This window comes from Teleopsis dalmanni, chromosome X (assembly GCF_002237135.1).
Source record: "Teleopsis dalmanni isolate 2A chromosome X, ASM223713v2, whole genome shotgun sequence".
NCBI classification, from domain to species: Eukaryota; Metazoa; Arthropoda; class Insecta; order Diptera; family Diopsidae; genus Teleopsis; species Teleopsis dalmanni.
This window is the reverse complement of record NC_051848.1, coordinates 10,432,168-10,459,417: the sequence shown is the minus strand read 5'-3', so window position 1 is coordinate 10,459,417 and position 27,250 is coordinate 10,432,168. Positions and strand designations below refer to the sequence as shown.

Sequence of the window (27,250 nt, the reverse complement as noted above, 5' to 3'; positions counted from 1 at the left end):
AAATTGTTTATTATATTCCATCCAGTTATTTCAGACTGACAATATTTTTTTATAAATGGTCGTAATTGTGTGGTTCGGAAAATACACTATATAAATAATCAATAAAATTTTTATTTTCGATGAATTAGGACGGCAACTCTACTCCATTGCGGTTGTCAAAGTTCTGCCGTTGCTGTAGCTGACGCTGACGCCGTCGCTGTTTTCTTAAAAATCAATCGTTGTGAACCCAATTCCGTTTATTTGTGTAAGATGCTTGATTTATTTTTAGTATAAAATATGTGATACATAACACACCCAAGTATATTGTAAATTAATTATTTTATTTTTGTAAAGTACAATTTTCAGTTAACAACACAGAAACTAGTCTCAAATCTTATCTAGATTTAAATTTATTTATTTTACCAATTTGTAACATGCTGCTCGGTGTTTTGCTATCAATTTTGTTATCGCTTTGATTACTACAATGACTGCATTTTCTAAAACAATTGGAGCAGCTGAAGCTGACAAGGAGAGGTTATATGATTTGCCTAGTTGCAATTGCTTTAACAAGGGAATCGGAAGTCCATTTTTATTAGGAAACTGTTGCAATAAGTCGGGCGCTGCTTTATTATCAACACGGTAAGTTAAACCATTAAAATAATGATAGTTTAAAATATATTAAACAATGGTTTCCTATTTGGTTAGACCAGTTGCCTTCCACGTTCCAGAGAAACGAAGTTTTGTTGGCATGTTACTTGCATTTCAGGATCGATTAAGGATTCCATGGCGGGGCGGTGCCAAACAATTCTCATTTGATGTTATATTGCCCATATTCGTTTTGCCCATATTGATCGGCATAGCGGCTATTAATGCTTATACAGCTACTGTGATATTCGTGTCGGGAACCGTTTTCATTACCTATGCTTACCTGCAAGTCAAACGCGCACTGGTGCGCACGCGTTTCTTCTGCTTGTGGATATTATGGTCCATTTTATATATGCTAATTCTTTTCGAATTCACGGTGCCTTTGTTTGAGTTGCTGCCGGAAGAAAATATTATTTTAATGATGCTTGTGTTTGGAGCTTTCTTCTGTTTACTACGCACTAAGCAGCGAGCTGTTTTAAATGTAATTGTTTATGATAAGAGTTCCGTAAACAAAACTGATCTGCCAAATATAATTGAGGATTCTCCTGATGAGGAAGTCGATGCACCGTCGCAAACTACATTACTGCTTGAACAGGATTATCATGACGGCGATGTTATGGGCGAACGTCCATTAACGTCTAAAATGAATGCATGTCCCACTTGCCGCAAATATACATCTTTCAAAGCTGGACATTGTACTGTATGCACGGCATGTATTATGCGACATGATCATCACAGCTATTGGCTTGACTGCTGCATAGGAATGTCAAATCATCTTTACTATTTAATAGGACTACTTTTGGCAGAACTTGCTTTACTTCTTGGTGCTTATTTAACTCTTACAGCTGTGTGCCATCCCTTCTTATTGCTTCGAGTGGTAAATGTACCGATTATGCTACCAGACGATTGTACAGATGTTTTCGATGAGTACGAGTAAGTTTGCAGCACATACGACTATGAGCTATATTAAATTCAAATAACACGAAAATAATTTTTTTTAGGCTCGGCGTATCTTTTGTGGTTGCAGTTTATGCAGTAATAATTGCGGCTTACGTATTGATGGCGTTGGTTCGACAAATATATAGAATATCGCGTGGACAACCCGAAGAACAAAATACTTGCTTCTATAACTGGAGAGCGTTTTTATTTTGAATGGACAACATTAGCATACAAAATTGTGGAAGTGGTAGTTCAAGTCTGTGTATATATATTTGTAAATTGCGCTGGTAAAGTTTGATAGCGGCAATTAAGGTATGCAATGCATTACAGTTGCTCACTGTCGCATATTTAGGACAAAATCTGTTCAAACATATGTTGATTGCAGTTTCGGAGTGTCAATATAAGAGAGCCAAAGTAGCGGAAAGACTCAAAAACCAACGAAATATGTGGTTTGGATATAGAAGATTTGATGCAGTGCAGAATAGATTTTTTTTTTTCAATTCAATTACTTACTGAATTATTAGTAATCGTTCCGTTGTATTATAGTGACTAGTAGGCAAAAATTTAATCACGAGTGTTGTGAGCGAATACAATGTTATTCTAGCCAATCCAATGCAGCAAAATTTTTATATGCAATCGTAGTATAAAATTTATTTTTGTATTTATGTAATATAGTATCGCTTATGATATATACTAAAATAGTTGAAGGATATTTAACACTCAATGGTATCACTCCAAGTATTAATTTTCAGTATTAAACTTAAGTCAAATCAATCGGGATTTGAGATTTGGTTCTCAATGCTTTCCCAGATCTTAAGTTCAAAAGACGGGGGAATGTATTAAGATTGTATAGTATCATTGTTAAGACCCTTACTCTATGCCACAGCATTTGTTTTAGTAGTGTATGGTCTTGCCGAAATTGCTTTGAAGAGCTTGACTCAAAATGCTGCATTAAGATTTTACACAGCATCATCACCCAGACTCCTAACTTCTAATATTTCATTCACAATTCAGATTATAGAAAGAAAACTAATTCATTATTAAAAAATTGCAAATAGTCAAAGTACATATAGTGTGCAAAGTAGTAACCTAATAGGACCTTTATAGTTACTTATTACATTTAACAAAATTACAGTTACTTCTACATAAATTAAATTAAATTACAATACATAAATGTACTTACAATAAAACTTCAACTAATAAACACACTATTATGATGAAACTTAGCAAAATGTTTAAATTACTGCAGTATGGTTAGATCAAATTCTGCATAACTAGTCCGGATATAGATATGTGTGCAACAAATGCCTTTCTATGTTGAGGTAAACACGAATTTTCAGTTATTTCTCCTTCAATCACCTTCCTAATATAATCATCATCCATCAAGTTGCTTGCCTTTCTAATTCATCCCACCTCACGTGTTTGTCTTTTAATCCATTTATGTTCCTGATTTTGGGATGCCTAAATAGCTTAGATTAAAAACAAATTCTAATATTGCTTTTGTAGCTCTAAGTATATTTATCTCAATGGCTTCCAGAAATGTAAACTGAGATCAAATAGAAAGAGTCAATGTAGACTTGACCGCTTCTTGCACCTGAATGCATTAAATATTAAAATAGAATTTAAATTTTCTTAGTTGATATTTCTAACTTTTATTACAACCAAAATAAATGAAAAACAATTCACATATAAAGTACAAAAAATAAAACAACAAAATTAACTAATTTCGATTTAATGGAACATAATCCGGTAGAAGTTCCCATATTTTCATTCTCCATCGTTGACGACGTTCTTCAGTTTCACGTTCTAGGCACAAAATATGTGGAAGACGCCGCCAACAATCTATAACCTTCCAACGTGTGTGCCTAAAGTTAAAAATATTTATATATTTATATATAATATTTAAGAGTTTATCAATTGTTATAATATAAAATATTAATTCGAGTATTAGTAGAACATATGCGCCTTAACATATATACTTCAAAAACAATCTATATTTTTTAAGGAGAAAGAAACTTACCATTCATAATGTAGTTTGGCTTTTTCCATTTTCATATTTTCAATTGTTTTCATTTTTTTAGTGTAGGTAAACCACGTTTGGAACACTGATTCAGTCAGTTTCAGATCGTACCAATCTATAGCCGTTTGATATTTTTTGCGTTCTTCGTGAACGTATTCCTTCCATGCATGTATAGCATTGCGCTTCAGTATCACATCATGAAGAGCATCAGCACGTTCAATGTTCTGAGTACGTTGAGTGACATAAAAGTCGCGCCATGCCCAAAAGTAGTTCCTTTTGAATATGTTTCGTTTCAAAACTTCACATTTGCGTATGTAAGTGTGTTTCAGTTGTATTAATCGCTTAAATCCCTCCATGCCAACTCGACGTAACAGCAGTATACGATGAAATTCCTGTGCTTTGCGATTGTTTTCTATGGCTCGTTGGCGTTCCCGTTCTTTTATAATTTTAGCCATCTTTTCTTGGCGACGTTTTTCTCTAAGCGCCTCAATTCTCATTCGCTTTGCTTCTTCGTCTTCCAGTCTCTGTAATAATTAATGACATTAATAATTTTAAACACTTTTTAAATTTGCAAAGTTTTTTGATATTCTGATAACGTGAGCAGTGTGTGACATTTTATTCATTACTGGAAATGAAGAAATTCTAACAACTCTGGTAAGCGTTCCATAGTATTCCCTGACAAGTGATATCGGGAACTGCAGTTAGGCGTTCGTACAACCCGCATAAGATATGTTTACGAATAATAATTATCCTAGAAAATAATAGGTGTTCTAGGGTAAGTTGCCTAGTTAAGATGAGTTGAGTCATCCCTTTAAAATTAACGAAAAAGCAAAATACTAATCTTAATGTCTTTACTTAATACTTAATTGATAAAGTGACTTTTTCGACAACGTGCCTGCATCGACATAAGGTTCTAAAATAAGTTTATGTCTGACATCTTGAGAGATAGAAGGTGTTTTCTTCCTGTACTGTACAACTGTACTAACCAGCCCAATTTTAGATGGCGTACAACCATGAGGCTAAAATACGAGTATGCGCGATGTGTGCACCACTACTCCACTAATGACGCTGTGGAGTAGCGCAATCTTTCCTATTGCGTTCAAGAATTTGAATCTTTTTGACTTAAAGGTCTCAGTGAGGGTAACAGTCAGTGAGGTAATAAGTTTTCTTTATCTTCAATTGGACTAATTTTAATACGCAACCTACTTTTCCTCTTCCACATATTACTCTAACTCTTCCATTAAGCTTCTAGCTACATAAGATAGAACAACAGTAATTAATTACTTACCTTTGCCTCTTCCAGTGCTGCTTTCTGCGCCTCTCTTTCGGCTTCTTTTTGTAGTCGTCTTTGCCGCGCCTGTTCATGTTTAACGCTGCGCTCTAAAGCTCGTTCTTGCATATTTTGTAGAAATTTCGGTAGTAACATTGCTTTTCCCCTCAAGCGGGCCAGGTTACTTTCGTCGTCGGAATCTTGTAAATTACCAATGATTTGCAGACATTTCGCTTTAGCTTTAGATTTCGGATCACCAGATTTGAGCACTGCTTTTAGTTCGTTTTTAATGTCCTGTCGTGCTTCCTGTGCTTCTTTCGTAAAATTATTCACCTTCAATTGCATTATCAGGCGCTCCTGTTTCTCGAGTTTTAGTTTTTGTAAATCGATGATGTCCTGTTGAATTTTTATTCTAGCAAAGAAAATAACAAGTGAAAGTGCATACAAGTGAACAGATTATATTACTTGTTGAATTTACAATAGGCCCTAAACCTTTCTCCTATAATATCACTTACTTGTTTTGATATTTCTTCGTGGCATATATATTATCGAATTTTTTTTTGTGCACATCTACCACATTATGTTCTCGCTCATTCTCTCCGTCTGTTGGCTCGTTTTCAGATCCTTCGTTATCCTTGCATATGCGGTTATTTCGTAGAGGTCGCGATTTTACTTTACGTATTTGATCCAAAAAAAGGTTAATCTTTCGAACGCGATTGTTATTGCTAATGACATTTTCCCGTTCGATTTTCTCGATTGTTGTAAAATGGATCCATTTCAGAAAATACTTTCGCAAAGTCTTAATGTCTCTTTTGGCACGAACTTGAAATAGCTGTGTAATAATTAAATTCTGTTCTTGAGTGGATGAAGTCGTCTCTAAATCCTCTGAAGATGTCAGCTCAAATTCCTCAATATCCTCTTTAGCACAAGTAGTAGTTGCTTCCAAGCGCTTTATTATTAACATATCTGTAACACATGTTGGCTGAGATACCGGAATTTGTTCTGCTCTAATTTTCAAATCTAACGTGACCTCATTTTTTTCATCTACATCTGCGTTGTGTTGTGTAGCTTTAAGTGATTCTTCTGATTGTAGTTCCTTTAAAGCCTCTTCTGCTAAGTCGGATATAACTGAGTCTATATCATCTCCACTGTCTGAGTGATGTATTTTTTCTGAAATGTAACTGCGTCTCCAATCTTGATCCTCAAATTTTACACAACGACCACACATCACATCTCTCTCCCAGTCAGGAAGAGAACTTAATGTTTTTGTGTGAATATTGTGATCTTTGACTGTAGGTTTATTGATATGCATTTCATTTATCACATTTATGTCAGTAAGGTCACCGTCATTATGATAGATCGGTAGGGACGCAGTATTTTTATTTACTTCAGTTTTTGATACTGTGTTATTGGCTTCTTTTATCAAACTATTTTCTTTGTTGTGCTGTTCAGTGGTTGGTGGTGTCGCTGTTATTTCATTTATTGGAACTGAGTTTGCCTTATGAATATCTTCAGTGGTGATTTCGTTATTTGTATTTCTGGTTTCAGCTATCTTGCAATTTTTTGAAAGGCTCGCTGATTTGGGGTTTATGTTACTTGCATCGTTCGAACACGAGTTTTCATTTAAGGATGTAATGGTCTGTACCTGATTTTTTGTGCAGTCAGAGTTTGATTTTGAGATTTTAGATTCACGACCAGTATATCCTGCACCGTTAAAATTTGTTTGTGCAATGAACGTTTCAGAAAAGTTTTTCGATACTATATTTACTTTTTTGAACGATTTTAGTGGTGTCAATCGAAAGTCTTCAATATCCCAGGAACCAGTGGAAGAACGACGTTCTATGACTGCAGAATCAGCTATGAAGGAGTCGGCTTTCGTTTTGACGCTTTTAGGAATACTGGTAAGTTGGTATTGTCTTTCTAATTGTTGGCGATATTTCTTCAATTCATTGTCAAGATAATGTTCCTCTACAGCGGCATTGTGCGCACGACATGTTTCGAGACTGCGGCTTGCAACAATTTGCGCCGGCCTTTTTGGTATGTCCTGAAACTTAAATATGGTTCTAATTAAAAACTAACTTTAAAATTCGTCTGTCTGTCAATCCTTCATAGCTGGTCCTTTTTAAAGGTATAAACATATATGTACAATATGTTCCCAGCTCAGTGATAGTTTTTATTGCTTGTTTAAACGAATTAATAAAATAAAACGATTTGAAATTGAGTCAAGAAGTAATTAAAAATATGTATGTATATATTCTTTCTTTGCTAATATAAGAACAAGTATAAAATGAAAAAATGGGACTAATGCGAACTTACCACTTTGTGACGAATATCCATAACCAGCAGCGGATCCAGTCGTGATCTCTGACCAATTTCACCTTTGAGTATGCTTTCATTATGTTTGCCAATAAAATCCTTGTCTATAAAGCGCCGGATTGCATCGGAGTTTAGCGGTACCGTAGAGCTAGAGGAGTACCGCTTTCTAATACGATCCCAACGTGAATCTTTGCTTAGAACCATTTTTTCATGGCGGTTTTGCTTAATTAATGTCATCGGATATTTGTTTTTGATGTAAAATTGAAGTTTTTGAATAAAATATCTATGCTTTTGTTAAAAAAATTCTGTAACTGTTTGAATTGTTTTCTTTCTCGTAAACAAAATATGACATTTGTCTCCATGGGAACAGGAACATTTCAGGGTAGGCTTTATAAGGGCCATGTTATGCAGAGTGTCTCGGGCACGGCAAATTACGCTCTTTCGGGCTATGCCGAAAATGCATATTATGCAGAGTGTCACACCAGTATTGCCAATTTTATGTTTTTACTACTTCTTGGTACTTCTTGGTTGTGCCTAAATTTAAAAGGAAATTTAGATATCCTCACTTTCAATTTACCACCAAAAATAACTCGCATAAAAAAACTCATAGAGGCTGTAATAATGTTAATTTATTATTATATTATCTTATAATAATTGTTAACAGTACTTACGCGTTTCTTTAAAATCGAAAAGTGTAATAATTATATTATTAGCGATTTGTAAAAAAAATGCTGTGTTGCTTACTGCCATTTTTTCTCCAAAACGTACTAGAATTGTAGTAGTTTGCTCCTAAAAGGCACAAATTTTGAAATTTATTACTAAACAACACTGTTTTGCCTTAGTGCCGGGGCACAAATACGCCGGCTCTCATGCCGGAGTTCGAACGGCCATATTGTTTTTTCTCTCACTCTCAAATTTAAAATTTGCATTGAAAACAAAAACAATTGTACTCATGCCGTGCCCGAGACACTCTGCATAACATGGCCCTAACATGGCCCTAACATGGCCCTAAAAGAAGTAATACATTCAAGTGACAGTATAAATGTATGTTAGTATTGTAGAATAGAGAACACATATATGTAGTGACATAAAGTTGCTTCTTCTTAGTAATGATATGAATTACTCCTATTTATAATTAATAATAATTTACATATGTATATAGGTTATTGTTATATGGGTTTAAGATTTCATTCCTTTCAGAAATAACCTTTTGCAAATAAAGACTCAGAATCAAATCTTATTGTATAAAAGAACTTTATTGCACGATAATAATACTGCCTTGTTGTACGGCAGTACTTGACTATACGATTAAAAAATACAGAATGTATAAAGCCCTGAAACTATCTACGAAAACCGACAGACTTACCAACAGCCAGTTATCAAATCTCAGAATGGTTACTGGCTCCTCGGAGAGGTATGTAGATCTTAGGTCAGTTATTACTTAGTGTGATGAAGTGATAAACAATAATCCAGTCAAGGCGTAGAGAGGGGTTATGAAGAAACCTCCCAGTTAATAGAAAGTAAAAATGCTCAAGTGCTTAAGTGCACTGACTCAACTAGCCTCAACATAATAATAAAAAGATTAAAAATAAATTATTTATATTATATTAGTTACTTTTACGAAGATGACTACCTGAGATACTCAAAATATCGGAAAATAATTCAAGAAAAATACATAAAAAAATAACAATAAACGAACTCACACAATGTACTGTTTGGTGGCAAGTTTCGAGAGGAATGCTTGGTTATGGTTGGATCCAAAATTTTTGCAAATTTGTGCTTTTTGTTGAGTCTTATAGTTCATTCATAACCCCACCAAAAGTTACTAACACTAGAGAAGAACCCATATATAAACACGACAAATGTCAAAACAACCACCTTGTGTAGGCCCTCTTTGGTTTTGGCAAATGGCACTTGATCGTAGAACGGGATAATTGGCTCCGGGATGTAGACCAATCCGTTCTCGGATTCCAACCATCTCTCAATCCATTCTCACTTCTAAACAATTGTCTTTCCTTTCACAGAACCAATACCCATCCAAATCCTAATCCATGCATTCATTTTGTAACTCCTTTCACGAAAAAGAGTACTTAACATGTCAGCAATTTTATGTTTGTGCAGAATTGCTTGAAGAATTTTTGCTTATATTAAAGGCTGTTCACCTTACAAGTTATTGATGTCCACACATAAAACATCATCTTTCTGGGATTAAATGAGATGAACTCACAAAAGAAATTAATAACATTCCTCTAACAATATGTTGTCAGGGTATGGCCAGACGCAGGGTAACCTGCATCGTGGGTAGTGGTGTTACAACCTTAGCATCCAACGTCCAAACGTCCTCGCTTCAAATAGCTTTTTTGTTGCAGCATTGTATTCTATACTCAGGATATGATCAAGCCAGCGATGTAAATTCGCAGTAGTCGTTGACAGCTTGTAAGAGAGCAAGAACTTTCAGTGCTGCTTCATAACTCTATGATAGCATTAATACTTCTGTATTCTTTAATAGCAAATAGCAAACTTTTAAAGTAGCTAAATTTGGACCCACATTCCGATCATAGCCTGATCATTAGTTGATGTTTTGGAATAAATAAGTGAAAGAAATTTCTAGAATATTTTCCCAACATTTTTTACTAAGTTTTAAATATTTTTCATGATCCTTTTGTCGGTATATATATTGTACCATGTGCCATGGAACCGATAAGGTTCCCTGAGTTGATCGTATGATCTAAGTGTAACAAATAAACATTATTTTCGAGAATAGTTTGGCAGTTGAGTTTGTAAAAGTAAAAGCTTGTAAAAGTTTGCCAAAGACATGGAATTATAAAAAGTTAACGTCATAATTTTAAATACATTTGTCTTCTTATTTTCAATTAATTTGTTGAATCGTCTTAAAAGGAAGCTGGAGGGTTGACACCGTGATTGGCAGTATGTGTTGATATTAACCCTAGCTAGGCAACTATCTATAAAAAACAAACATTTATGAGTAGAGTAAGCATTACTTTTAATTTAAATTAAAAAAAGCAGATAAATAAATGCATTAATACGAAAATAAAAAAGAAAAACTTAAATTTTAAATAATTATTTAAATTAAATTTGAATTTTCCTTCAGAAAATGTCCAGTTGATTTGAAGACTGCCAATAGCAATACAAAACTAACAGCAGTTGCACCCATGCGTGCGCTTTATAGTTTTAAAATCCCTCCATTAAGCAGCTGCATCCTTTTTATTGGGATTCTTTTTGTTTGGAACTGTTTCGACGTCTATTGGTGCTGGTTTTACGAACGGAATCTCCTCTTGATACTTCTTGGGCATATACTTTTTGAGTGGTTCTGGCACTTTGATACCGGTTTCTGTTTGGTGTGTCTCCAGTATGGCGCATATTACGCGCGTTGTTGCGCACATAGTTGCGTTCAACATATGAACGTAGTCGACCGCGGCATTCATTTTCTTTGTTTGCCCATAACGCACAAGCAAACGACGCGCTTGGTAGTCTAGACAATTTGAGCATGAGACCAATTCTCTAAATGCGCCACTGCCACTGAACCAAGCCTCCAAATCTAATTTCTTAGAGGCAGCATGATTTAGTGCTCCTGAAACGATATTAACAATGCGATATGGTATACCAAGTGACTGACAGAAGTTTTCTGCATTTGCAATCATTTCGTCCATCATTTCCCACGATTTATTATCATGAGGTGAGGTAAGTACAAATTGTTCCACCTTTTCAAATTGATGCACACGGAAAATACCACGTGTGTCACGGCCGTGAGAACCAACTTCTTGTCTGAAGCATGTTGACAAACCGGCATACTTAATCGGTAATGAAGCCTCTGGCAACCATTCGTTTCTATGATAGGCAGCAATTGGTTGTTCTGAGGTAGCAATGAGATATTTTTCATCTACTCCGCCCTCGTCAGCACGTTCACTACCTTTGCCAACAACTTTATAAAGCTCTTCGTCGAATTGTGAAAGTTGGGCGACTTCCTGCATTACTTCTTTACGCATGAAGAATGGTGTGTAGAGGGGAGTGTAGTCACGCTCGTGTAATAAATGCAAAGCATGCTGTATCAACGCTTGCTCTAGAAAGACTGCTGCACCAGTTAGAAAATAACCTCGTCCACCCGACACTACGGCACCTTTTTCACCGTTCATACCATCAATCATGACAATGAGATCAACATGCGAATATTTGGCTTTACTTTCGCAATTGCCATAAGTGCGTTCCACGCGATTTTCATCCTCGTCGTTCGATACTGGTACTGATTCATGCAGATGATTGCCAACTTCGCGTAATGCTGTATTTCGTTTTTGTTCAGCTTCTTGCAATAGGCGCTCGTTTTCCACCATTGCCTCATCAATAAGTACGCGTACTTTTTTAATTTGATTAACAGTGAGTTGACGCAATATATCTGCAGTTAATTGGGTCAAATCCTTTTGTATCTCGTCTGGCACAGCATCGGATACATCACCCACTGCCTCTTTCTTTTTCATTTTTTCACCTATTTCCTTACTGCACACATTTTTGACTTTGTTCAAATTATCGGCACGGTGTCGTCTTTGTCGCCACTCTGTATCTTCATTGATGACTGTCTCAACTAAGGCCACATCTTTAAAGCGTTTTTTCTGGTTTTCCTTGACCGCCTCTGGATTCCCTCCTTTGTCACTGCGAAACAAATCCAAATCGAGCACCATGATGAAATAATTCAATATACTTAGTTCACTTAGTTCTTAGTTCTCAGTTCTCGGTTAATTATATTACGAACACAGCCGTGATTCACAACAACGTGGCTGACCAACGAAACAAAATGTTGACGTTTGTTTTTGTGTCATTCGTAGTAACGAAGTCGGCCGCGTAACAGTGTTGCCCTGTACCTCAAAATAAATGCATGCTAATTCCTTGTCAAAAATATACTACCATTTCATACATGTGTACATATGTGTGCATTGATATGAATATGGTATTTTATATATATAAATTACATTTAAAAATGTTATTATAATGTGTATCATAAAAATTTTCTTCATCAAAAAAGCACAAACTTTTTAATGGGTTAAATTACGCGAATTTCATTCCGATTTATTTCGATACAAAATTTCCGTCACTTGCTTGCTTCGGTAGTTGGCCATTCCTTTATTCCATCATTCGTTAGTATAGAAAGTGCAAGTTGCTCGAACGCACTTTTCAATTTCTAAGAAATAAATAAGTTTGTATAATAGTTTGTATGTAAATCGATATACACAACAAAACCGAATTTAATAGTGAATAGTATTTGTCCGCGCTCTCCATTGGCCTACGGGAAGGAATATTATGAGCATTATTGATTTTGAACTTGAAGAATTCCGTAAACTCTGCGAAAATGTCGTGCCCAACTCAAAAATAATTGCTTGCACTACTGACAATCCGTTCGTGCGCGTAGAGATCTGTGAGAACAAATTCAATCGCAATATTGTTTGTTGTCTTCGGTTTCCGGATTTGTATCCCCAGCAACCTGTGCTGGTAGAATTAAAAAGCCGTACACTATCAGATAAGTTTTTACAAGGACTTTCCAAACTTTGCGAAACGAAGGCGCGCGAACATCTTGGAAAGCCCCAATGTGTGTTGGTGCTGAAGTTTTTGCAGCAATATTTGGTTGAGAATCCACTTTGTGTCTGTTTTGACGAAATACAACAGCTGCGGCGCGACTTACAATCCGAAGAAACTGATGGCGAACAATTGAAGCTGAAGCAGAAAATCCAAACTGTTCAATTTTGTGCAAGAGGAGGTGCCTATTTTTATCGTCTACGTGCTGTCATACCGGATGATTATCCACAGCAATGCGTCGATTTGCAGAATGCCGAAACGAATTTGCCGGCTGTACTCCTGCGTTACTTGAATGGTCAGTCGCGCGAAATTGCACGACAATGTGTACAAGAGCCTTTACGTGTAACGAAGGGTAAAAAGCAAACTAACACTACGTTTAAGCCGGTGCCAAGTTTGTATCGATCACTAAAATTTTGCCTTGAGGCAACACGAGATTTCTATAAAGAGTTGTGCCCAATATGTAGTTCGGGAGTTTTACCACCTGATCCAGAAAAATTGGTGGTAGATGACACTAAAGACGAATACGTTGAACGAGTATACTGTGGACACCTCTTTCATCAAGGTTGCCTAAAACGCTTTCTACGTGAACCACCATTTCCAAAAGGCGGCAAGTTATGCCCAGCAAAACGTCGTCATCCACGTTCGGATGCAAACAATTACTTGGGCGGTGGGATTGGCAAGCAGATCGCAGATGTACGTGAACAATGTTCTAGTGAAACGTGTGGCATACGTTTAGCACACGATCGTTGGGTAGTAAATGTCAAAGTTGCTGAATCACGCTGGGCCCAGAAGCAGGCACGCGAGCGTGAACTTGAAGAAGTGGTCGATTTCTTGAAGTGAGCAGCAATTTAAAATTTATATAAGCAAGTAAATACTTAATTTTGACGATACAAATATTTTATCAGAATATTGTCAAATATGTTTCTAATGTAGTTTAAGGTAAAATTCCAAATAAAAAGTGTAAAACATATGTCAATTGGGGTTTCTAAAATTTCACGTTTAGTTTTTTTTCTTCTAAATATATATTCTTTCGAGCTTTACTGTAGAGAAATCAAGTGGCACACGTTGGACACAATCAAATACTGCGCTAATACAGTTCTTAATTTGACTGCAGGAGAAACGATTAAATTAAAGCTCCTACCCTCGCTCAACTAATATCTATCCAAATCGCAATTCATATATTCGTCCTGTAATTTCTTTCATGTAATCTGCTTTACTGACCCATGCGAACCGCAACAGCAACAACAATATTCTCTGCTAAGAACTGAAATATAATTAGAAAATCTCATATTAATATTACTGATGCTTTTTCGTTTAATTTTTACTGGAGTGTTGATATTCCTAATATCAACTAACATAAAATTCACAACTGCGCTTAGCAACTTCATATAATTCCAATAAGCTGTCCACTTGTTGGCTTCCCGTCTTACAAGAAGGTATTAGAATTTCGTTGTGAATTGCGCTTAGTTCCATATATCTTGACATTTATCTATATTAGTTTGGAAGGTCTCAACGCTACCCCTGGTATTATTAACATACGTCTCTAGTATTGTTTATCACTACAAGTTGACAAATTCCGAAATGGAAATAGATATATATGGATTTAATATATAATGTATAGATTTAATAAAGATGGATTGATTGGATAATGCATTTGCCATTTAATAATTGCTATATGACGCTTATATAGGCGCTGCAGCTTCTATTATTCTAATATAAAATCATTAAAAATGAAATAAAAGTAAACCATGTGATAAAAAGATCTTAGAAAGTGAACTTTCCATTAGTTGCACAGTTAATATAATATAATATAAAATAAAAAAAATAAGGAAACATTTTTTCTGTATTAAATTTATTTAACGTTTATTCAAATTTCAAACAATAAATTAAACAAAACATTTGTACGATTTTAATATCAATGAGTTATTTGAGACTAGTGACCAGTAGTACCTATGCACGTACTAGTTTTTGAGATTCAGTGCATTTTGATGTATTCGCGTATATACATTCAGAGAATGTCTACAGCTATTTGCGGAAATATATTGTCCATTGTCTATTGTGCCATAGCGTCCATATAAATGAAAAGACAGTTGTCTTCAAGCATTGAACAGCTTCTATTAATAGTCTAAATGGCTAAATGGCACATAGGCCAGATAATGGACAAGATATTTCCCTGTGCATTAGGTGCTAATAAATGTCATAATTGGAAGACGAAACGCTTAAAATTAAAACATTTAGAATAATTTTATAAAAGTCTTATAATAAATAATAAATTCGTATGATTGTGTTTTCGATTCTTCACGTCTTCTGCAACAGTTTACAGTTTCAAATAAAATTATGTATAATATATAAAATATTGAAATAATCAATTTGAAGATAGATAGATGTCATGAATTAGTTTGGTATTCGTATTTTTGACATACATATATCGTTTATATAGTGTATATTTTTTAATATCTAGTTATCGTCATAAAAAATAATAGCCGTGTGAAAATTTTGCTGATATTGATGCAGTGGAGTGGAAGCGGATTAAGCTCCTTCAGGCTATTTACAGCAATGGATGAAAATACGTACGAGGATGTCTATTTTCATAGAACTTATCCGACTTTAAACATAACGTCTAGACTTTATGGCACGTGATATGATGAACTGACTGATTGTAATATACTAACACTTTCAGTTAAACTGCAGAATTTGTTCATATGAACACAGATTTCTTCCTACTGCTTTCATAGACACACTAAGTTTGTTGTTAGTCATTTTAATTATTGAGAAATGTTGTGCATTGAGGATAAAATAATTGCAAAAAATTGTGGGATATATCGTTCACTTATATAACTTAACGTATCTGATATTAAAGTAGATGTTAATATCTAAAATTCTGTTACAATTTCGCCTTCCTCGTGCCGTTTAATAGGGTCACCTTTTAGTAGCGCAGATATCATGCTGAAAAGTTGAAAAATTAATATACTTTATTTTAGCATTTTCACTTTTAATTCTCACCAATAGAGTGCCACAAAGAACATAGTAAAATAGTAGCCTAAGTATATCATACAATTACGTAGATGTACTTTGAGCAGACCGCGACTGTGTATGTCGACAGGATCATAAACGCCGAGGCTATCACGCGGCTGCTTGTAAATTTCGTATCCCAGCCAAACGACAATGGGTAAATTCAACAAAAACATAATCCAATGACCGCCCAACAGCAGTAAAATGCAAAGTAAAGCATGTGAACCGAATTTTGGATGCACCCAAAAATTAAGACGTGCGCAACATTCCTGTGCATTTAAGTAATCGCACTCTAAGTCGGCCAAAGTTAGAACCTGCAACGAAGAAGCAATTCATGTCTTTAGTGAATATTTATGCGTATAGCTTCGATTATAATAGCCAATCCAGCCCATCCGCAGAAGGCTGTAAACTTACATAGTATATCAGTAATAGTAATATAGCACCATAGACTAATAAGGTAATGGCATACGTAGCTGGTTCCGGTAACATATTCAATTTTAATTGAAAATATCACGAATTTTGCAGTTCAAAGTGAATGGAGTCTAATTTCGAATGAAGCACCACTTATTCTTTTTTATAAGTATTGTAAAAATGAATATATCACTTATTGTAGTTAAGTTTAATTCACTTTTAAGCGATCATTTAATACACTTTACTCCTCCCTTCTACACTAATGACAAAATAAATTAATGCATGTTTGTTTATTTTCTTATTTTTGTTTTTTATTGTACTTCGTTCTGCACAAACAAAACCTATTATTCAGACAATAATAAGAGTTCTGCTGAACTGTCAAAAAAAAGTAAATCAAACACTGCTACTAGATGTTGCATATTTTGACATTTCAAAATCGTCTTTGATGAACGCATAAAATCAAAATAAATTTAACATGATATAATATCACATAGCGCTATTTATGGTATAAAAATATTTCTGATTACGTAAAAACAAATTTTCTTAGGAAATGATATATTTGTAACTAAAATTTAAACCTTATTTCGCTATAAACAATAATCTGTTAAAGTAAGTAATAACGAATTATTTCGAAAAACTTGAGGCGCGCAAGATTGCTGCTGTCAGGAGTTTTATTTTTTACACTTAAGATGGCCCCATGTATATAGCATGGTAAAGCACCTTTCCAAAAATGAATGCTATAGGTATTTTATACTTTAAGTTGGAAGGAAGTGAAATTTTTTTTTGTTAGATGGCAGTGTAAAATATATTATCTAATTGCACTGTGGGTGGATATATTTGTTTGAATTAGCGGATCGAGAATTGTATAATTCGTCTGTCAGATCCACATAAGTTATAATTAACGCCTCTTGAAGAAATATCTTAACTGTTTGGTTAATAATTTCCCAGATTAATAAAATTATCCTGAAATTAACAGCTGTTTTATGTTATTTGTTAATTGAAATGTGTTTGCCATTTTACATATTTTAAATACTGTGTTTACTTGTAAACTAACAGTAAAAAATTAAATTAAAATATAGCAAATAATACTAAAAATAAATAAAATAATTCACTTTATTTCCATTCATTTTATTAAGTGGTACTGACTTGTCAACATAAAATATATGAAGCAGCCTAATAGCGTTAGGATTACCCTAAAAATACACGATTTTTACAAATTCATAACAAAATTTGAAATTCGAAAAAAAAGTGACAAATCGAGTGGATGCAAATCTAGATTTGCCAACGTCATAAGCACAGCACATCGTGGGTCTTGACTTCTTATGGCCGAATAACACTTGCTTGTATAATTTAAAGTGAAATAAATCATTTTAAATGTTTACTAATTGTGGCATAATTCCTATTCTTCGAATACTCGAATACAATAACTGATTTTATTAAATCCACATATTCTAGACCACTTGCTATTATGTCATATATCAATATAGCTAGTTTTTGAGATATCAGATTTTAAGGAGAGAAATCTCTACTACTAAATTGTTTTTTGAGTTTGACAGTTTTTCACTTTTATTGTTGTTCAATGACTTTGGTGTTACTTAATAACACCAACCTCCCTCCTACATCTCAGCCCAAAGTACTCTTCCCGTGGACTTCGTCCAGACCTTGCGTCATAAACCCCCCAATAACTCTCCCTTTATTTTGATAAGTGAGAATCCGATCTCTCCATCATCCCTCTCTATAATGGCGGCTTTCGTAATCCAGGTCATAGAGTCTACCGCTACTACCCCCGCGCTTGCGCTGTAACCCCACCCCCTTCACTATTTCCCAATCTCCCTTATTTACGCCCATGCCAAGCAAGAAACTTAGATGAAACTAGCCCGCTAGGTATTAAGCCTATCTGCTTTCATCTCCTTCCCCTGATAATTAGAATGAAGTTTCCTCATTGCTGTGGAAATCGATTATATTGTCTGAAATCTATCACAATTTCAAAAGCCTTGATTTGAACTTAATAGGAACACCGAGTTCAGACAGAACAGTGCTGATGTAATATTTTTCTGAAGCTATTGAATGCTGTCTTGTAATCGATAAAGCGGGCGTAGTTTTTTATGTTACATAAATTCTTGAGCTTTTTTTAGAAATAGGTACTTCCTAAAAACCTGGCCTACAGCAAAATATTTAAGTTTAAAAGCAGGACTGATAGGTTAATTAGACCAGATTATTATTATTATTATTATCTTTGTGGAATTTACACTGTGATCTAGAGATCAATTGTTAACCTTTCATATTTCTCCAAATATATCAGTTTTGATAGTTGGATAGTTGGATAGTATTACTTTGAAATAGAACGAAGGTTGGTAAGATTTAGACCATTGCTTGAGACTCTAGTGTTGTAGACTGCTGTTTCATGTATAAAGATTTGAGTCAGACGATTAAACTTGATTAATAAGCTTTTGTAAAAGCCGGTCCAATATTGTCCAATACGGCTGTAAGACTACGAGTTTTTGTGCCACTTATTATCCAAACTTATTTCATGTGTACAGACATACTGGATTATGTTTTAAACTACACCCGCATATAAAGAGATGAAAGAGACTTTTATGGACAATAATAGTTTATTATACGCTTTACGCTTGCGATAAAAAACACTTCCTTCACTTTAAATTTCCTCTCCTTTTCTCTACCTCGACTGCACCAGTGGAAATGAGTTGTGCCTATACGAGTAGTTAAAGATTTGATTAAAAATTTTTACTACGTACTCGTATATCCGATATGAGTTATTTAATTAGTTGGACAACAAGTGTGCACGGGGTTAAATGATGTGCTTCGCTCGATGCGATTGCAGTTATGGCCGGTTTTCGTAATCGTATTCGTATTCGAATTTGTTGATTCGGTGAATGAAACAAAGACATAGATTGGACAATGAAATGCCAAACAAATGCGCATATAAAAAAGTTGTTAACTTTTATTAATTAAAGAACATAAACCACATGGCTAAGGCTTTATGACTTTCCTGCCACTGTTGCTGTGGACCGAACTCTCATGGGACTAAAGGTTCGTGCGTTGCTATGCGTAAGCTGATACAAAAGCAGAGATACTCACCATTGTCTTTTTTATTGGACTATTAAAATGCTACGCAAGATACTTGAAACATAAAAATGTTTATTCAATAATAAACAAAAGATATTCACAGCGACCAATTTCGTAATTCACTTAACTTTCTTTTAATTCCAACAATAATAACAACAACAACACCAACGACAAAATCAACGGTAATTTCAACCTGAAGAACTGGTCATCTCGGCACTTAATTAAATTCGGTGTCACTATTACGTTCTGAACCACGTAAAGTAACTCCAACGTAAGGTTGCATTTCAAGCTAAAAAATCAAAAATTTAATGTCACTTTTGGAAAGTCGCATAATGCCGATTATGTTTTAAGTGCATATAAGCTTAGTTAGCTTAGCCCTTAGTCTCAGTAGTAGCTGCACTCTATATCTCAATTATTATAAAAGAGAACAATTGGAACAATATTTTGTATAGCTTTGATATTTAGAAATCTTTTGACATTAGTTTCAATTGATGAAGTGTTTTCATCTAATAAATACTTTGCTGGTGCTTTATAATTATCTGATCTCAATTAGCGATAATTGCGCAATTAATATTTTGAGTGTTTGTAGTTGCAATTAGTAAAAAACGAGTAAGGCAAAATGTCTTTCGTTGATATTCGCAACAATTTAAAATTTGCCTTCAGTGCTAGGTAAGGTTAGGTTGGAGTGGCGGTCTTGTGGCCAAAGGTTAGGTTGAGCTCAAATAATAGCTCGTTGTGATACCACAGTTTATCGTTGTTCATATGCAAACTGTAGGTCAAAGTCTAAGCAACGCTAAAAGGCTCGACAATTGAAGTAAAAGTGAACCAACCTACAAAGTCAACGCGTATAAACTTGGAGGAGTCCTTAATTGCGCGGGATGGCAACGATATCAGTTCGTTCGATAACATGACCTTGAAGAATTTAAATCTTCTCTTATCCAATAATGAACATTGATACATGAGGTAGAGTATAGTTTCCTCCTAACTTCTATATAAAAGTTAGTTTAGTTGAAAAATTCTCATGATACACGGAAGTAAAAATACTAGACTCATGTTCTTCTATGAGAATCTATCTGACTTGACGAACAATCTTCCTATAAAAAATTTCTATAAAAATAAAAATTATTATATTATAGGGTAGGGTACATCAAAATCCAAAAGTGAAATTGAAAAGGTAGCCGTCGTTAAGATGGATGCAGACTAATGTTGCTACAATATATAATCAAACAAAGCCAATAGAAAGCACCATTGAGCTGAATACTCTAGGCAGGATATGGATTTGTTTTTATAGAAATTTTGTTTGTGTTCAATGCTCTGAATAGGAAAGCTCATACATTAATCATTATTGTTTATAACGTTTATATAGTATTATTCAGTATTTGAAATAGGCTGGCAAGGTACTAATGGATATATTCATAAGATTATCCTTACTAAGTATTAGTAACAATAAATTGTATTTAACTTTTAAACAAGTTTTTTGGTATTTACAGCATAAATTTCTGTTAAAGAATTGATTGTTATAAGGACCTGGTCTTTCCGTAATTTCCCTGTAACACTCAGAAGAGGAAAATCAAAGCACAATTGTGAGTTCAAGAGAAAAGTTGGAATCAAGTTAAACCATTGGTAGAGTTCAATGAAAACTATTTGGTATGAATGTAAGTTCCCTATTGAAATTTTAAGGATTTCGGAAAAATATATGTCGTTGCTAAAAACATTATGGAATTAAGGCATTCTGTCGTAAGGACTTGTTTTTTGAAATTTTTTTTATTTTTTATCAAAATATTTCTTTCATTATTTCTAATGCACTAAGTAGACTGCCTGAGTCAAGTAGGAGAGCGAAGGAAATTTCCGTTTAATTACGCAATAGAAAATTAATTGAAGGCAATAATTGAAGAGCATTTCACTTAATTTTTGACAGAATAAAAACCGAAAATGATACGGGGTGAAAAGGAGTGGTACTGTTTCTAAGTAAAACTGAGTGACTACGCATTTATAAGTGAAAATTAAAAACGAATTGCCAAATGCCAGAAATGGTCTATAAATTTACTAATAAAACAATAAGAGTTTACAGTCATTTCGATAGAAACACTCATAAAAACTTCTGGACTTTGAGTTTAGAAACTCTAATTTTCTGATAAAAAGAATATAATTTTTAAAGTGATAAAATTTATCCATAAATACTAACATCGGTATTTGGATACATAGGCCTATGTCATGGATTATAAGTGACAATCGCAGAAAAGTAGATTGATGATGAAATTAGTTCCATAGAATGTTGAATGTCCAAAAAAAAAACGGCAAGGATGTTTGAATAATCGACAAGGACAAAATAATATTCTAGACAATGGAGACTTGAACTTAATCCTTTTACTTAAATAGAATATTCTAAAAATCAATTGAAAATGGGAAGAAAGTCATCCTTTTTGAAGTTTTCGTTCCGTTGAAAAATTTAATTAGTATCTGATAAAAGTTTAGGAATTTCATAATTGCAAATCACAATTCTAGTGTGACAATAATCTCCTACAAGTTTTTACAGACTCTGCCATATTTAGCTGGCGTCATCATTTAAGTAAGGAGAAGGATAGCACTTTAAAGAAGTCTCAAAATTAATGTAGTCCCATCTGTCGCAACAAGGTACACTCTCCAAATTAAGAACAAAGCATTACTCAACAGTCAGTACTTTCAGATCATGCAATCTGTCTCGATTTTACGCTATATAGGCATAATAATACTATTGGAGAGATTAATCCCTAATCAATAAATTATATCTATTCAATGTGTTTATTTTGATTATGAAAAATGCGTAAAAGTAAAAAAAAGGCTCGTAAAATCCATATTAATTTAGCGTAGAAATTTGAGAAATTACAAGATAGGGTCGAAACAATCGATAATTAAAACATTCGAACAAAAAACTCTTTGAAAATGAATATAGTCCAATTTTTGAAGATGGTCGATTAGTGAGGTGCAAATTTTAGTTGCTGATTCGATATTGTAATCGATATAAAAATATCGTGCTTACGACGAATTGGCCATTCCGCAGAAGAGATGTAGACAGTGCGCCAAGAAAAATAGTGAAAGCTAAGTCATCGCTAAGAAATAATTATGGTAGATTGGAAATCAAATGGATAGACAAAAAGAAAGGAAACATGTATCATCACTTTCTAGCACTTTGCGAAAAATTGAACAACATGAATACCGAATACTAGAAACTATGATATTGATGATTATAGCATTATTATAGTATTGAGATGATATTTATAATGATTTCAATATAATTTAATACAACGTATAAGAAAAACAAAAACTTTCAATTCGCAATAAATAAGGTTAGTTTATAATGGCGACACTAAGTCATTTAGTCGTGCAAAACTCTTACTAATTCTGCACTAAATTGATTCTCCTTTTACATAAGTGAGCAAAGTAGGAAAAATACTTGTTATAAACTGCATAGAACTTTAACACTTTCAGAAACAAAGAGATCATAGAAAAAACTGGGGTCTTACAGAAAGTTATAATTCCCTTCTATCACTGACCAATTGAGTAACACAGTTGAGTGTTCGTTTCAATTAACTGAGTCCTCCATCCGATCTAATTGTTAATAGAACGCTATGATGTTCATCTTAGTCATTTACTCAATATTTTCAGTTATGACATTATACCATTCGCATAAGGTGGTTAGACTTAGCCTGTTTTTATTCTACTAGGAAAGAAATTGTGATAGCCGCATTCAGACCTGAACTGTAGATTGGCTACCCAATAAGTCTACGTTTTTGCATGGATTTATACATTGCACTGTTTTAGCTATCACATGATTTTAATTAATTAACATTATCTGTGGTACTACGATTTTCTTTAAAACATTCAGCTATCGACATTGATTTCAAGAATTCATTATTCCATTTGAAACTTCGTTATCCTATCGACAAGTTGCTGAATGTACTATATGTATTTATTTTGCTATTATAACTAAGAATTACTTAAGCACTATAAAGCATCTACATACCATGATCTGAGAGATCTATTAGGTTATCATTACGGAAGTGTCCTATTCAAACTACGATCTGTGAAATTTATTATGCTATTCTTAGAGAACTCTGTTATTCGAACCGAGTTGTGGATTATAGTAAAACCTTTTAATATGCTTAGTAGACTTTTATATTTCTCCTTCAATTCGATAAAAGTCAAATGTAGGTACTTGATAAATGCAGAGTACGATCAAACTAGTTATGGGCACAATTATCTTTGGTCAAGGTTGCATCTGCAAACGAAACTACTACAATATCACATCCCTGTGTTGCTTCGGTGACAATAATAATATTCTTAAATGAAGTAAGTTTACACTTTTTTCGAATCATATGGTTAGAAAGTGGGAAAAAGGGGGTAAGTATTTAATTTTGAATACATATAGTTAATGATTCTTTGGAACCCAAAATCAAAAACATCTCACTTGGTGTATGTTAATGAATGATTTTGTTATACAACCTGCGGTTTTATAAAGATTATGCTTGCTGTACTGTAGAAACCAATACCAATAGGAGATTTCATCGCTATACCACCTGCGGAGTTGAGACTGGCATCAAATTTCATCCAGTCTCAAAAACAAAAAAATGCAAATTACAATCAAAGTAACGAATTTTAAGCTGTTAAGTTTCCAATGGAATTACTTGAGCAAGGAAAGCAGAAAAACAAACAGCGCAGATAAAATGCCACCGAAACGAGTAGCATTCGATCTGTGCCCTCTTCCCATCACATACGCCATTGTTGCTTCCTCTTATGTCAATAAAATGCAAATTGTAATCCGCAAACGCATTAATCACCACAACATGGCTACATTCGCAACTCAATGCTGCATATGCTGGCCTGCCAATATGTTGCACACCACATAGCAAGTCGCACTCTACATTCCACATGCCGCATGCCACATGCCACATACTGCCGCTGCATCGAAAGTGATTCTTACTTGAATTTTATTGCATCCGACATATGAGTTTCATAAACAACTCGCATCCCAACCAGCTCCGTTTCGTGCCATCAGTTCTGGTGTCCTTTGTTGCTTTGCTGCTCTTCTGCTTTTCTGCCGCAGTTGCAGTTGCATGTGCTGTTGTGATTGTTGTGATTGTTGTTATTGTTGTTACTTTTTGTTATTGTCTTTATTTCTGTTTTCGTTGTTTTTGCATGTTGTCAACTTCTTTTAATCATATCCTTTCGGTTCGGAGCTACGAAATGGCTACGAAGCAGACACACGTGAGCACACAACGGCCATACTGACGTGGTAAATTCATTATTACAAAACCGATGACTTTATTGAGCAAACGGCAGATTAAAAAACTTGTGTCATAACGTTTTAAACCAATATTGACATCAACACAAGCACATCCCCTTCTGGACTGTTCATCAAAATCACGTTCACGTTCATATTCACGCTCATAACCGCCTTTACATATCGAACACACACATAACCTAACGCAACGAGTGGAAGATTCGCATTCTGAACTAAATTTTTGCAGAACTTTAATTGTGGCGCTCAAGTGCTGTAAATTGGAGCAAATTAAAATTCAAGACTCTTTAATGGAAGACCAACCTCCGTCTTTGGTCACTTCTTTCGTAACTTAACTCTTTAAACGGCATTATATTTTCGGCAGCAGATGGATCGCTCAGCACTGAATTAATCTTTTTTTGTAACCCAGCACACCAACGCCCCAAACGAGAATGCTAGAAACTCATATTCATCGCTGGCCAACTGGGCATGCTGATGTGGTTGTTAGATTCTTGTTAAGGTCTTTTAAATTATGAACCCCTCAATACCCTTTGTGCTTTCACTCCTATTATTGTCAGTGTCAAATTCATCGCAGAAGTTGTTGTTGTATTTTTGTTATTAATTTATCATGAAAATCTAAGCGATTTAAGTAAAATAATATGGAATAAATTATCTTAATTAATAGGTTTTTAGGGAAGCCAATGAGTAATGTGTAATGCGGAACCAACTGCGCATTTAAAGCATATCCAAAATCGATTTTTGGTTTATGGCACCTAACTAGTGGGAGGTGGTTCTAGAGGAGTGGTCGTGTGAATACATATAAACTGTTATGTATTTAAAATAGAAACATTTTTAAAAGCAAATTTTTTATTAAAATTAATGGATTTCTGATATTTACATTTTTAGCTGCGTTTATGATGAAAATTTTAATGAATATTGTATTTTAATGAATAACGTTAATGCGTCGTTTTTCCACCACAAACTTCATAAAGGTTCTAAACGGATAAAAATGTTCTATATGCATCCGATTGTATTTAGAAAATTCCACAGATCTTCCGCCTTTCTCGATAAACAGTCCGATAAAATGTCATAGAAGTACTGCCCTAAAAACGTTCTTCTTTTGGAAGCCAAAGGTGAATAACCATAGCGACCTCTAAGTATCCACAACATCCACAATGAGGATTAAAAGAAATGCGCAGTTTCACTGTCTGTGTGCTTCTATATTCCAGTTACCAGAGAAAACAGCTGGTAGCCTTGGTAGCCCTTTTAAGGAGTACTCAAGATCTGGTCTTGCTAAATAAAATCAGAATAATGTTTATAAATAAGTTTAAAATCTTTGAAGGAAGTGCCTATTAGAATCTAATAAAATATTTTACTTAAAAAGGGTAATCTGTTTTTTCTGAAGTACGCTAAGTTGAAGTTATCTCTCGTAATACAAAATTGCAGATATCCATGTTGTATCCATCAAAAAGACGAAAAGCGACGCACTTAGTATTTATCACCACATTGTATTTATAGATAATCTATATAAACTTCCGTTGTTTTATTAATTTTTTAAAAGCAAGTAAACTTTACTAATTATGTTACAATGGTGATCCAGCTAAGCTCGGTGTTTTTTATAAAAATTTTATATTTTTATTTTATAGTTATATATAGTTTTATAATATTTTATAGTTTCCAATTAAGTACTTTACTAAAGAAAACAATTCCTTTCCATAATCTTTTCTAAACCCTTCAAGGGTTCGTTTATTTTTTTAGGCAATGAGTTTGGAATATATTTGGACTATATTAATATAGATGCACTTGTACGATTATAAATGGTTACGTCGTCGCTAAAATAGAAACAAAAATATGTTTAAGCTGATTGAAAACTACCAAAACTAGGATCACTTGTACTTTATAGATATTTTACCATTAGTTTCTTTATTCGTTGCACATTGAAGGATAATAGTCGTTAAAGAACGATAGCATTTGCATATAAATACATTAGTCTGACAGAGTCTAGACCTACTTGTAGTTTTCACGCACATCCTTCATTAGGGTATCGTGATGAAGGATAGCCTGTCAATGATATAGTATTTATCAAAGTAGATAATTCAGACCTTCATCGGAATGTTTTTATGGAGAGAATATTTTTTAATTCGCACTGTCAACCTTTTTCTGATGATCATAGCCGTAGAGTATTTCAATATCTTTTATGGATAGTATATTTTTAATTCGCACTATCAATCTCTTTTCTGATTATCGTAGCCGTAAAGTATTTCAATATTTTCTATGGATAACACAGTTTTTTATTCTGTCTATCATTCTCTTTTCTCAGTGGAGAATAGCGTTTTTATCATCGAATTGTCATGAAATCTGTTTTTTGTTATTTGGCAGATATCAATCAAGTCGTAATTTCTTATAACACCCGTTTTTTATTCTCTCTATCGTTCTCATTTCACAGTTAAGAATAGTGTTTCTATCATCACCTTGTCTTGAACTTTGTTTTTTGTTACTTGGTAGATATCAGTCAAGTCCGAACACCTTATATCTGTATTATTATTATCGTTAAGGGATGAGACACTGCGGCCGTCTGGTCTATTGTACCCCCTTCTGGGTTTAGAGTAGGTCTCTAAGCACTGCTGCGTCAATAAAAAGTAATATGGAACCTACTTCACAAAGATTTATTGCCTCTGCTTTCTTCACGAAACAATTAGTTTCTCATGCTATCTTGGTCTATTGAATTCCA

The 27,250-nt window shown here is 34.2% G+C and overlaps 5 protein-coding genes across 8 annotated transcripts; 2 read left to right on the top strand and 3 right to left on the bottom strand.

The window, feature by feature from the left end:
• The first annotated feature begins 143 nt into the window (after nt 1-143).
• LOC119687233 (palmitoyltransferase ZDHHC23-B) lies at nt 144-3,223 on the top strand. 4 transcript variants are annotated; one of them, XR_005253119.1, is made up of 5 exons: nt 144-244; nt 334-618; nt 685-1,557; nt 1,626-1,875; nt 1,949-3,223. XR_005253119.1 is itself a non-coding variant. In XM_038101490.1 (4 exons), the coding sequence occupies exons 3-4, from the start codon at nt 728-730 to the stop codon at nt 1,774-1,776; spliced, it is 981 nt and encodes a 326-aa protein (XP_037957418.1). In that variant the 5' UTR covers nt 144-244; nt 495-618; nt 685-727; the 3' UTR covers nt 1,777-3,223. The 4 variants fall into 4 exon arrangements, 3 of the variants coding, with proteins under 3 accessions (XP_037957418.1, XP_037957416.1, XP_037957417.1); XM_038101490.1 differs by having other exon boundaries at nt 495-618; nt 1,626-3,223; XM_038101488.1 differs by having other exon boundaries at nt 1,626-3,223.
• On the bottom strand, nt 3,219-7,554 carry LOC119687232. Its single transcript, XM_038101487.1, has 5 exons — nt 7,170-7,554; nt 5,369-6,903; nt 4,872-5,265; nt 3,584-4,107; nt 3,219-3,428 (listed from the first exon to the last, which is right to left on the bottom strand). Exons 1-5 carry the CDS (start codon nt 7,404-7,406, stop codon nt 3,284-3,286), a joined length of 2,835 nt encoding a protein of 944 aa, XP_037957415.1. The 5' UTR covers nt 7,407-7,554; the 3' UTR covers nt 3,219-3,283.
• A 2,609-nt stretch (nt 7,555-10,163) lies between these two features.
• On the bottom strand, nt 10,164-12,025 carry LOC119687392 (serine--tRNA ligase, cytoplasmic). The gene has a single exon (XM_038101683.1). The coding sequence runs from the start codon at nt 11,861-11,863 to the stop codon at nt 10,376-10,378; it is 1,488 nt and encodes a 495-aa protein (XP_037957611.1). The 5' UTR covers nt 11,864-12,025; the 3' UTR covers nt 10,164-10,375.
• A 161-nt stretch (nt 12,026-12,186) lies between these two features.
• LOC119687391 lies at nt 12,187-13,722 on the top strand. Its single transcript, XM_038101682.1, has one exon. It carries the CDS (start codon nt 12,480-12,482, stop codon nt 13,590-13,592), a length of 1,113 nt encoding a protein of 370 aa, XP_037957610.1. The 5' UTR covers nt 12,187-12,479; the 3' UTR covers nt 13,593-13,722.
• Nucleotides 13,723-14,597: 875 nt separating this feature from the next.
• LOC119662245 (protein cornichon homolog 4) lies at nt 14,598-16,513 on the bottom strand. Its single transcript, XM_038071824.1, has 3 exons — nt 16,179-16,513; nt 15,756-16,078; nt 14,598-15,698 (listed from the first exon to the last, which is right to left on the bottom strand). Exons 1-3 carry the CDS (start codon nt 16,251-16,253, stop codon nt 15,626-15,628), a joined length of 471 nt encoding a protein of 156 aa, XP_037927752.1. The 5' UTR covers nt 16,254-16,513; the 3' UTR covers nt 14,598-15,625.
• Between the last annotated feature and the right edge of the window lie 10,737 nt (nt 16,514-27,250).

Excerpts from the sequence above, each read along its gene's own strand:
- LOC119687233 (XM_038101488.1), top strand. The coding sequence starts at position 464 with ATGACTGCATTTTCTAAAACAATTGGAGCAGCTGAAGCTGACAAGGAG. Across the intron at positions 619-684 it reads GCTGCTTTATTATCAACACG|ACCAGTTGCCTTCCACGTTC; the intron begins GTAAGTTAAACC and ends CTATTTGGTTAG. Across the intron at positions 1,558-1,625 it reads GATGTTTTCGATGAGTACGA|GCTCGGCGTATCTTTTGTGG; the intron begins GTAAGTTTGCAG and ends AATTTTTTTTAG.
- LOC119687232 (XM_038101487.1), bottom strand. The coding sequence starts at position 7,406 with ATGACATTAATTAAGCAAAACCGCCATGAAAAAATGGTTCTAAGCAAA. Across the intron at positions 5,266-5,368 it reads ACGAAGAAATATCAAAACAA|AATAAAAATTCAACAGGACA; the intron begins GTAAGTGATATT and ends TTTCTTTGCTAG. Across the intron at positions 4,108-4,871 it reads CAGCACTGGAAGAGGCAAAG|AGACTGGAAGACGAAGAAGC; the intron begins GTAAGTAATTAA and ends TAATTATTACAG.
- LOC119687392 (XM_038101683.1), bottom strand. The coding sequence starts at position 11,863 with ATGGTGCTCGATTTGGATTTGTTTCGCAGTGACAAAGGAGGGAATCCA.
- LOC119687391 (XM_038101682.1), top strand. The coding sequence starts at position 12,480 with ATGAGCATTATTGATTTTGAACTTGAAGAATTCCGTAAACTCTGCGAA.
- LOC119662245 (XM_038071824.1), bottom strand. The coding sequence starts at position 16,253 with ATGTTACCGGAACCAGCTACGTATGCCATTACCTTATTAGTCTATGGT. Across the intron at positions 16,079-16,178 it reads TACTATTACTGATATACTAT|GTTCTAACTTTGGCCGACTT; the intron begins GTAAGTTTACAG and ends TCTTCGTTGCAG. Across the intron at positions 15,699-15,755 it reads TTCTTTGTGGCACTCTATTG|CATGATATCTGCGCTACTAA; the intron begins GTGAGAATTAAA and ends TCAACTTTTCAG.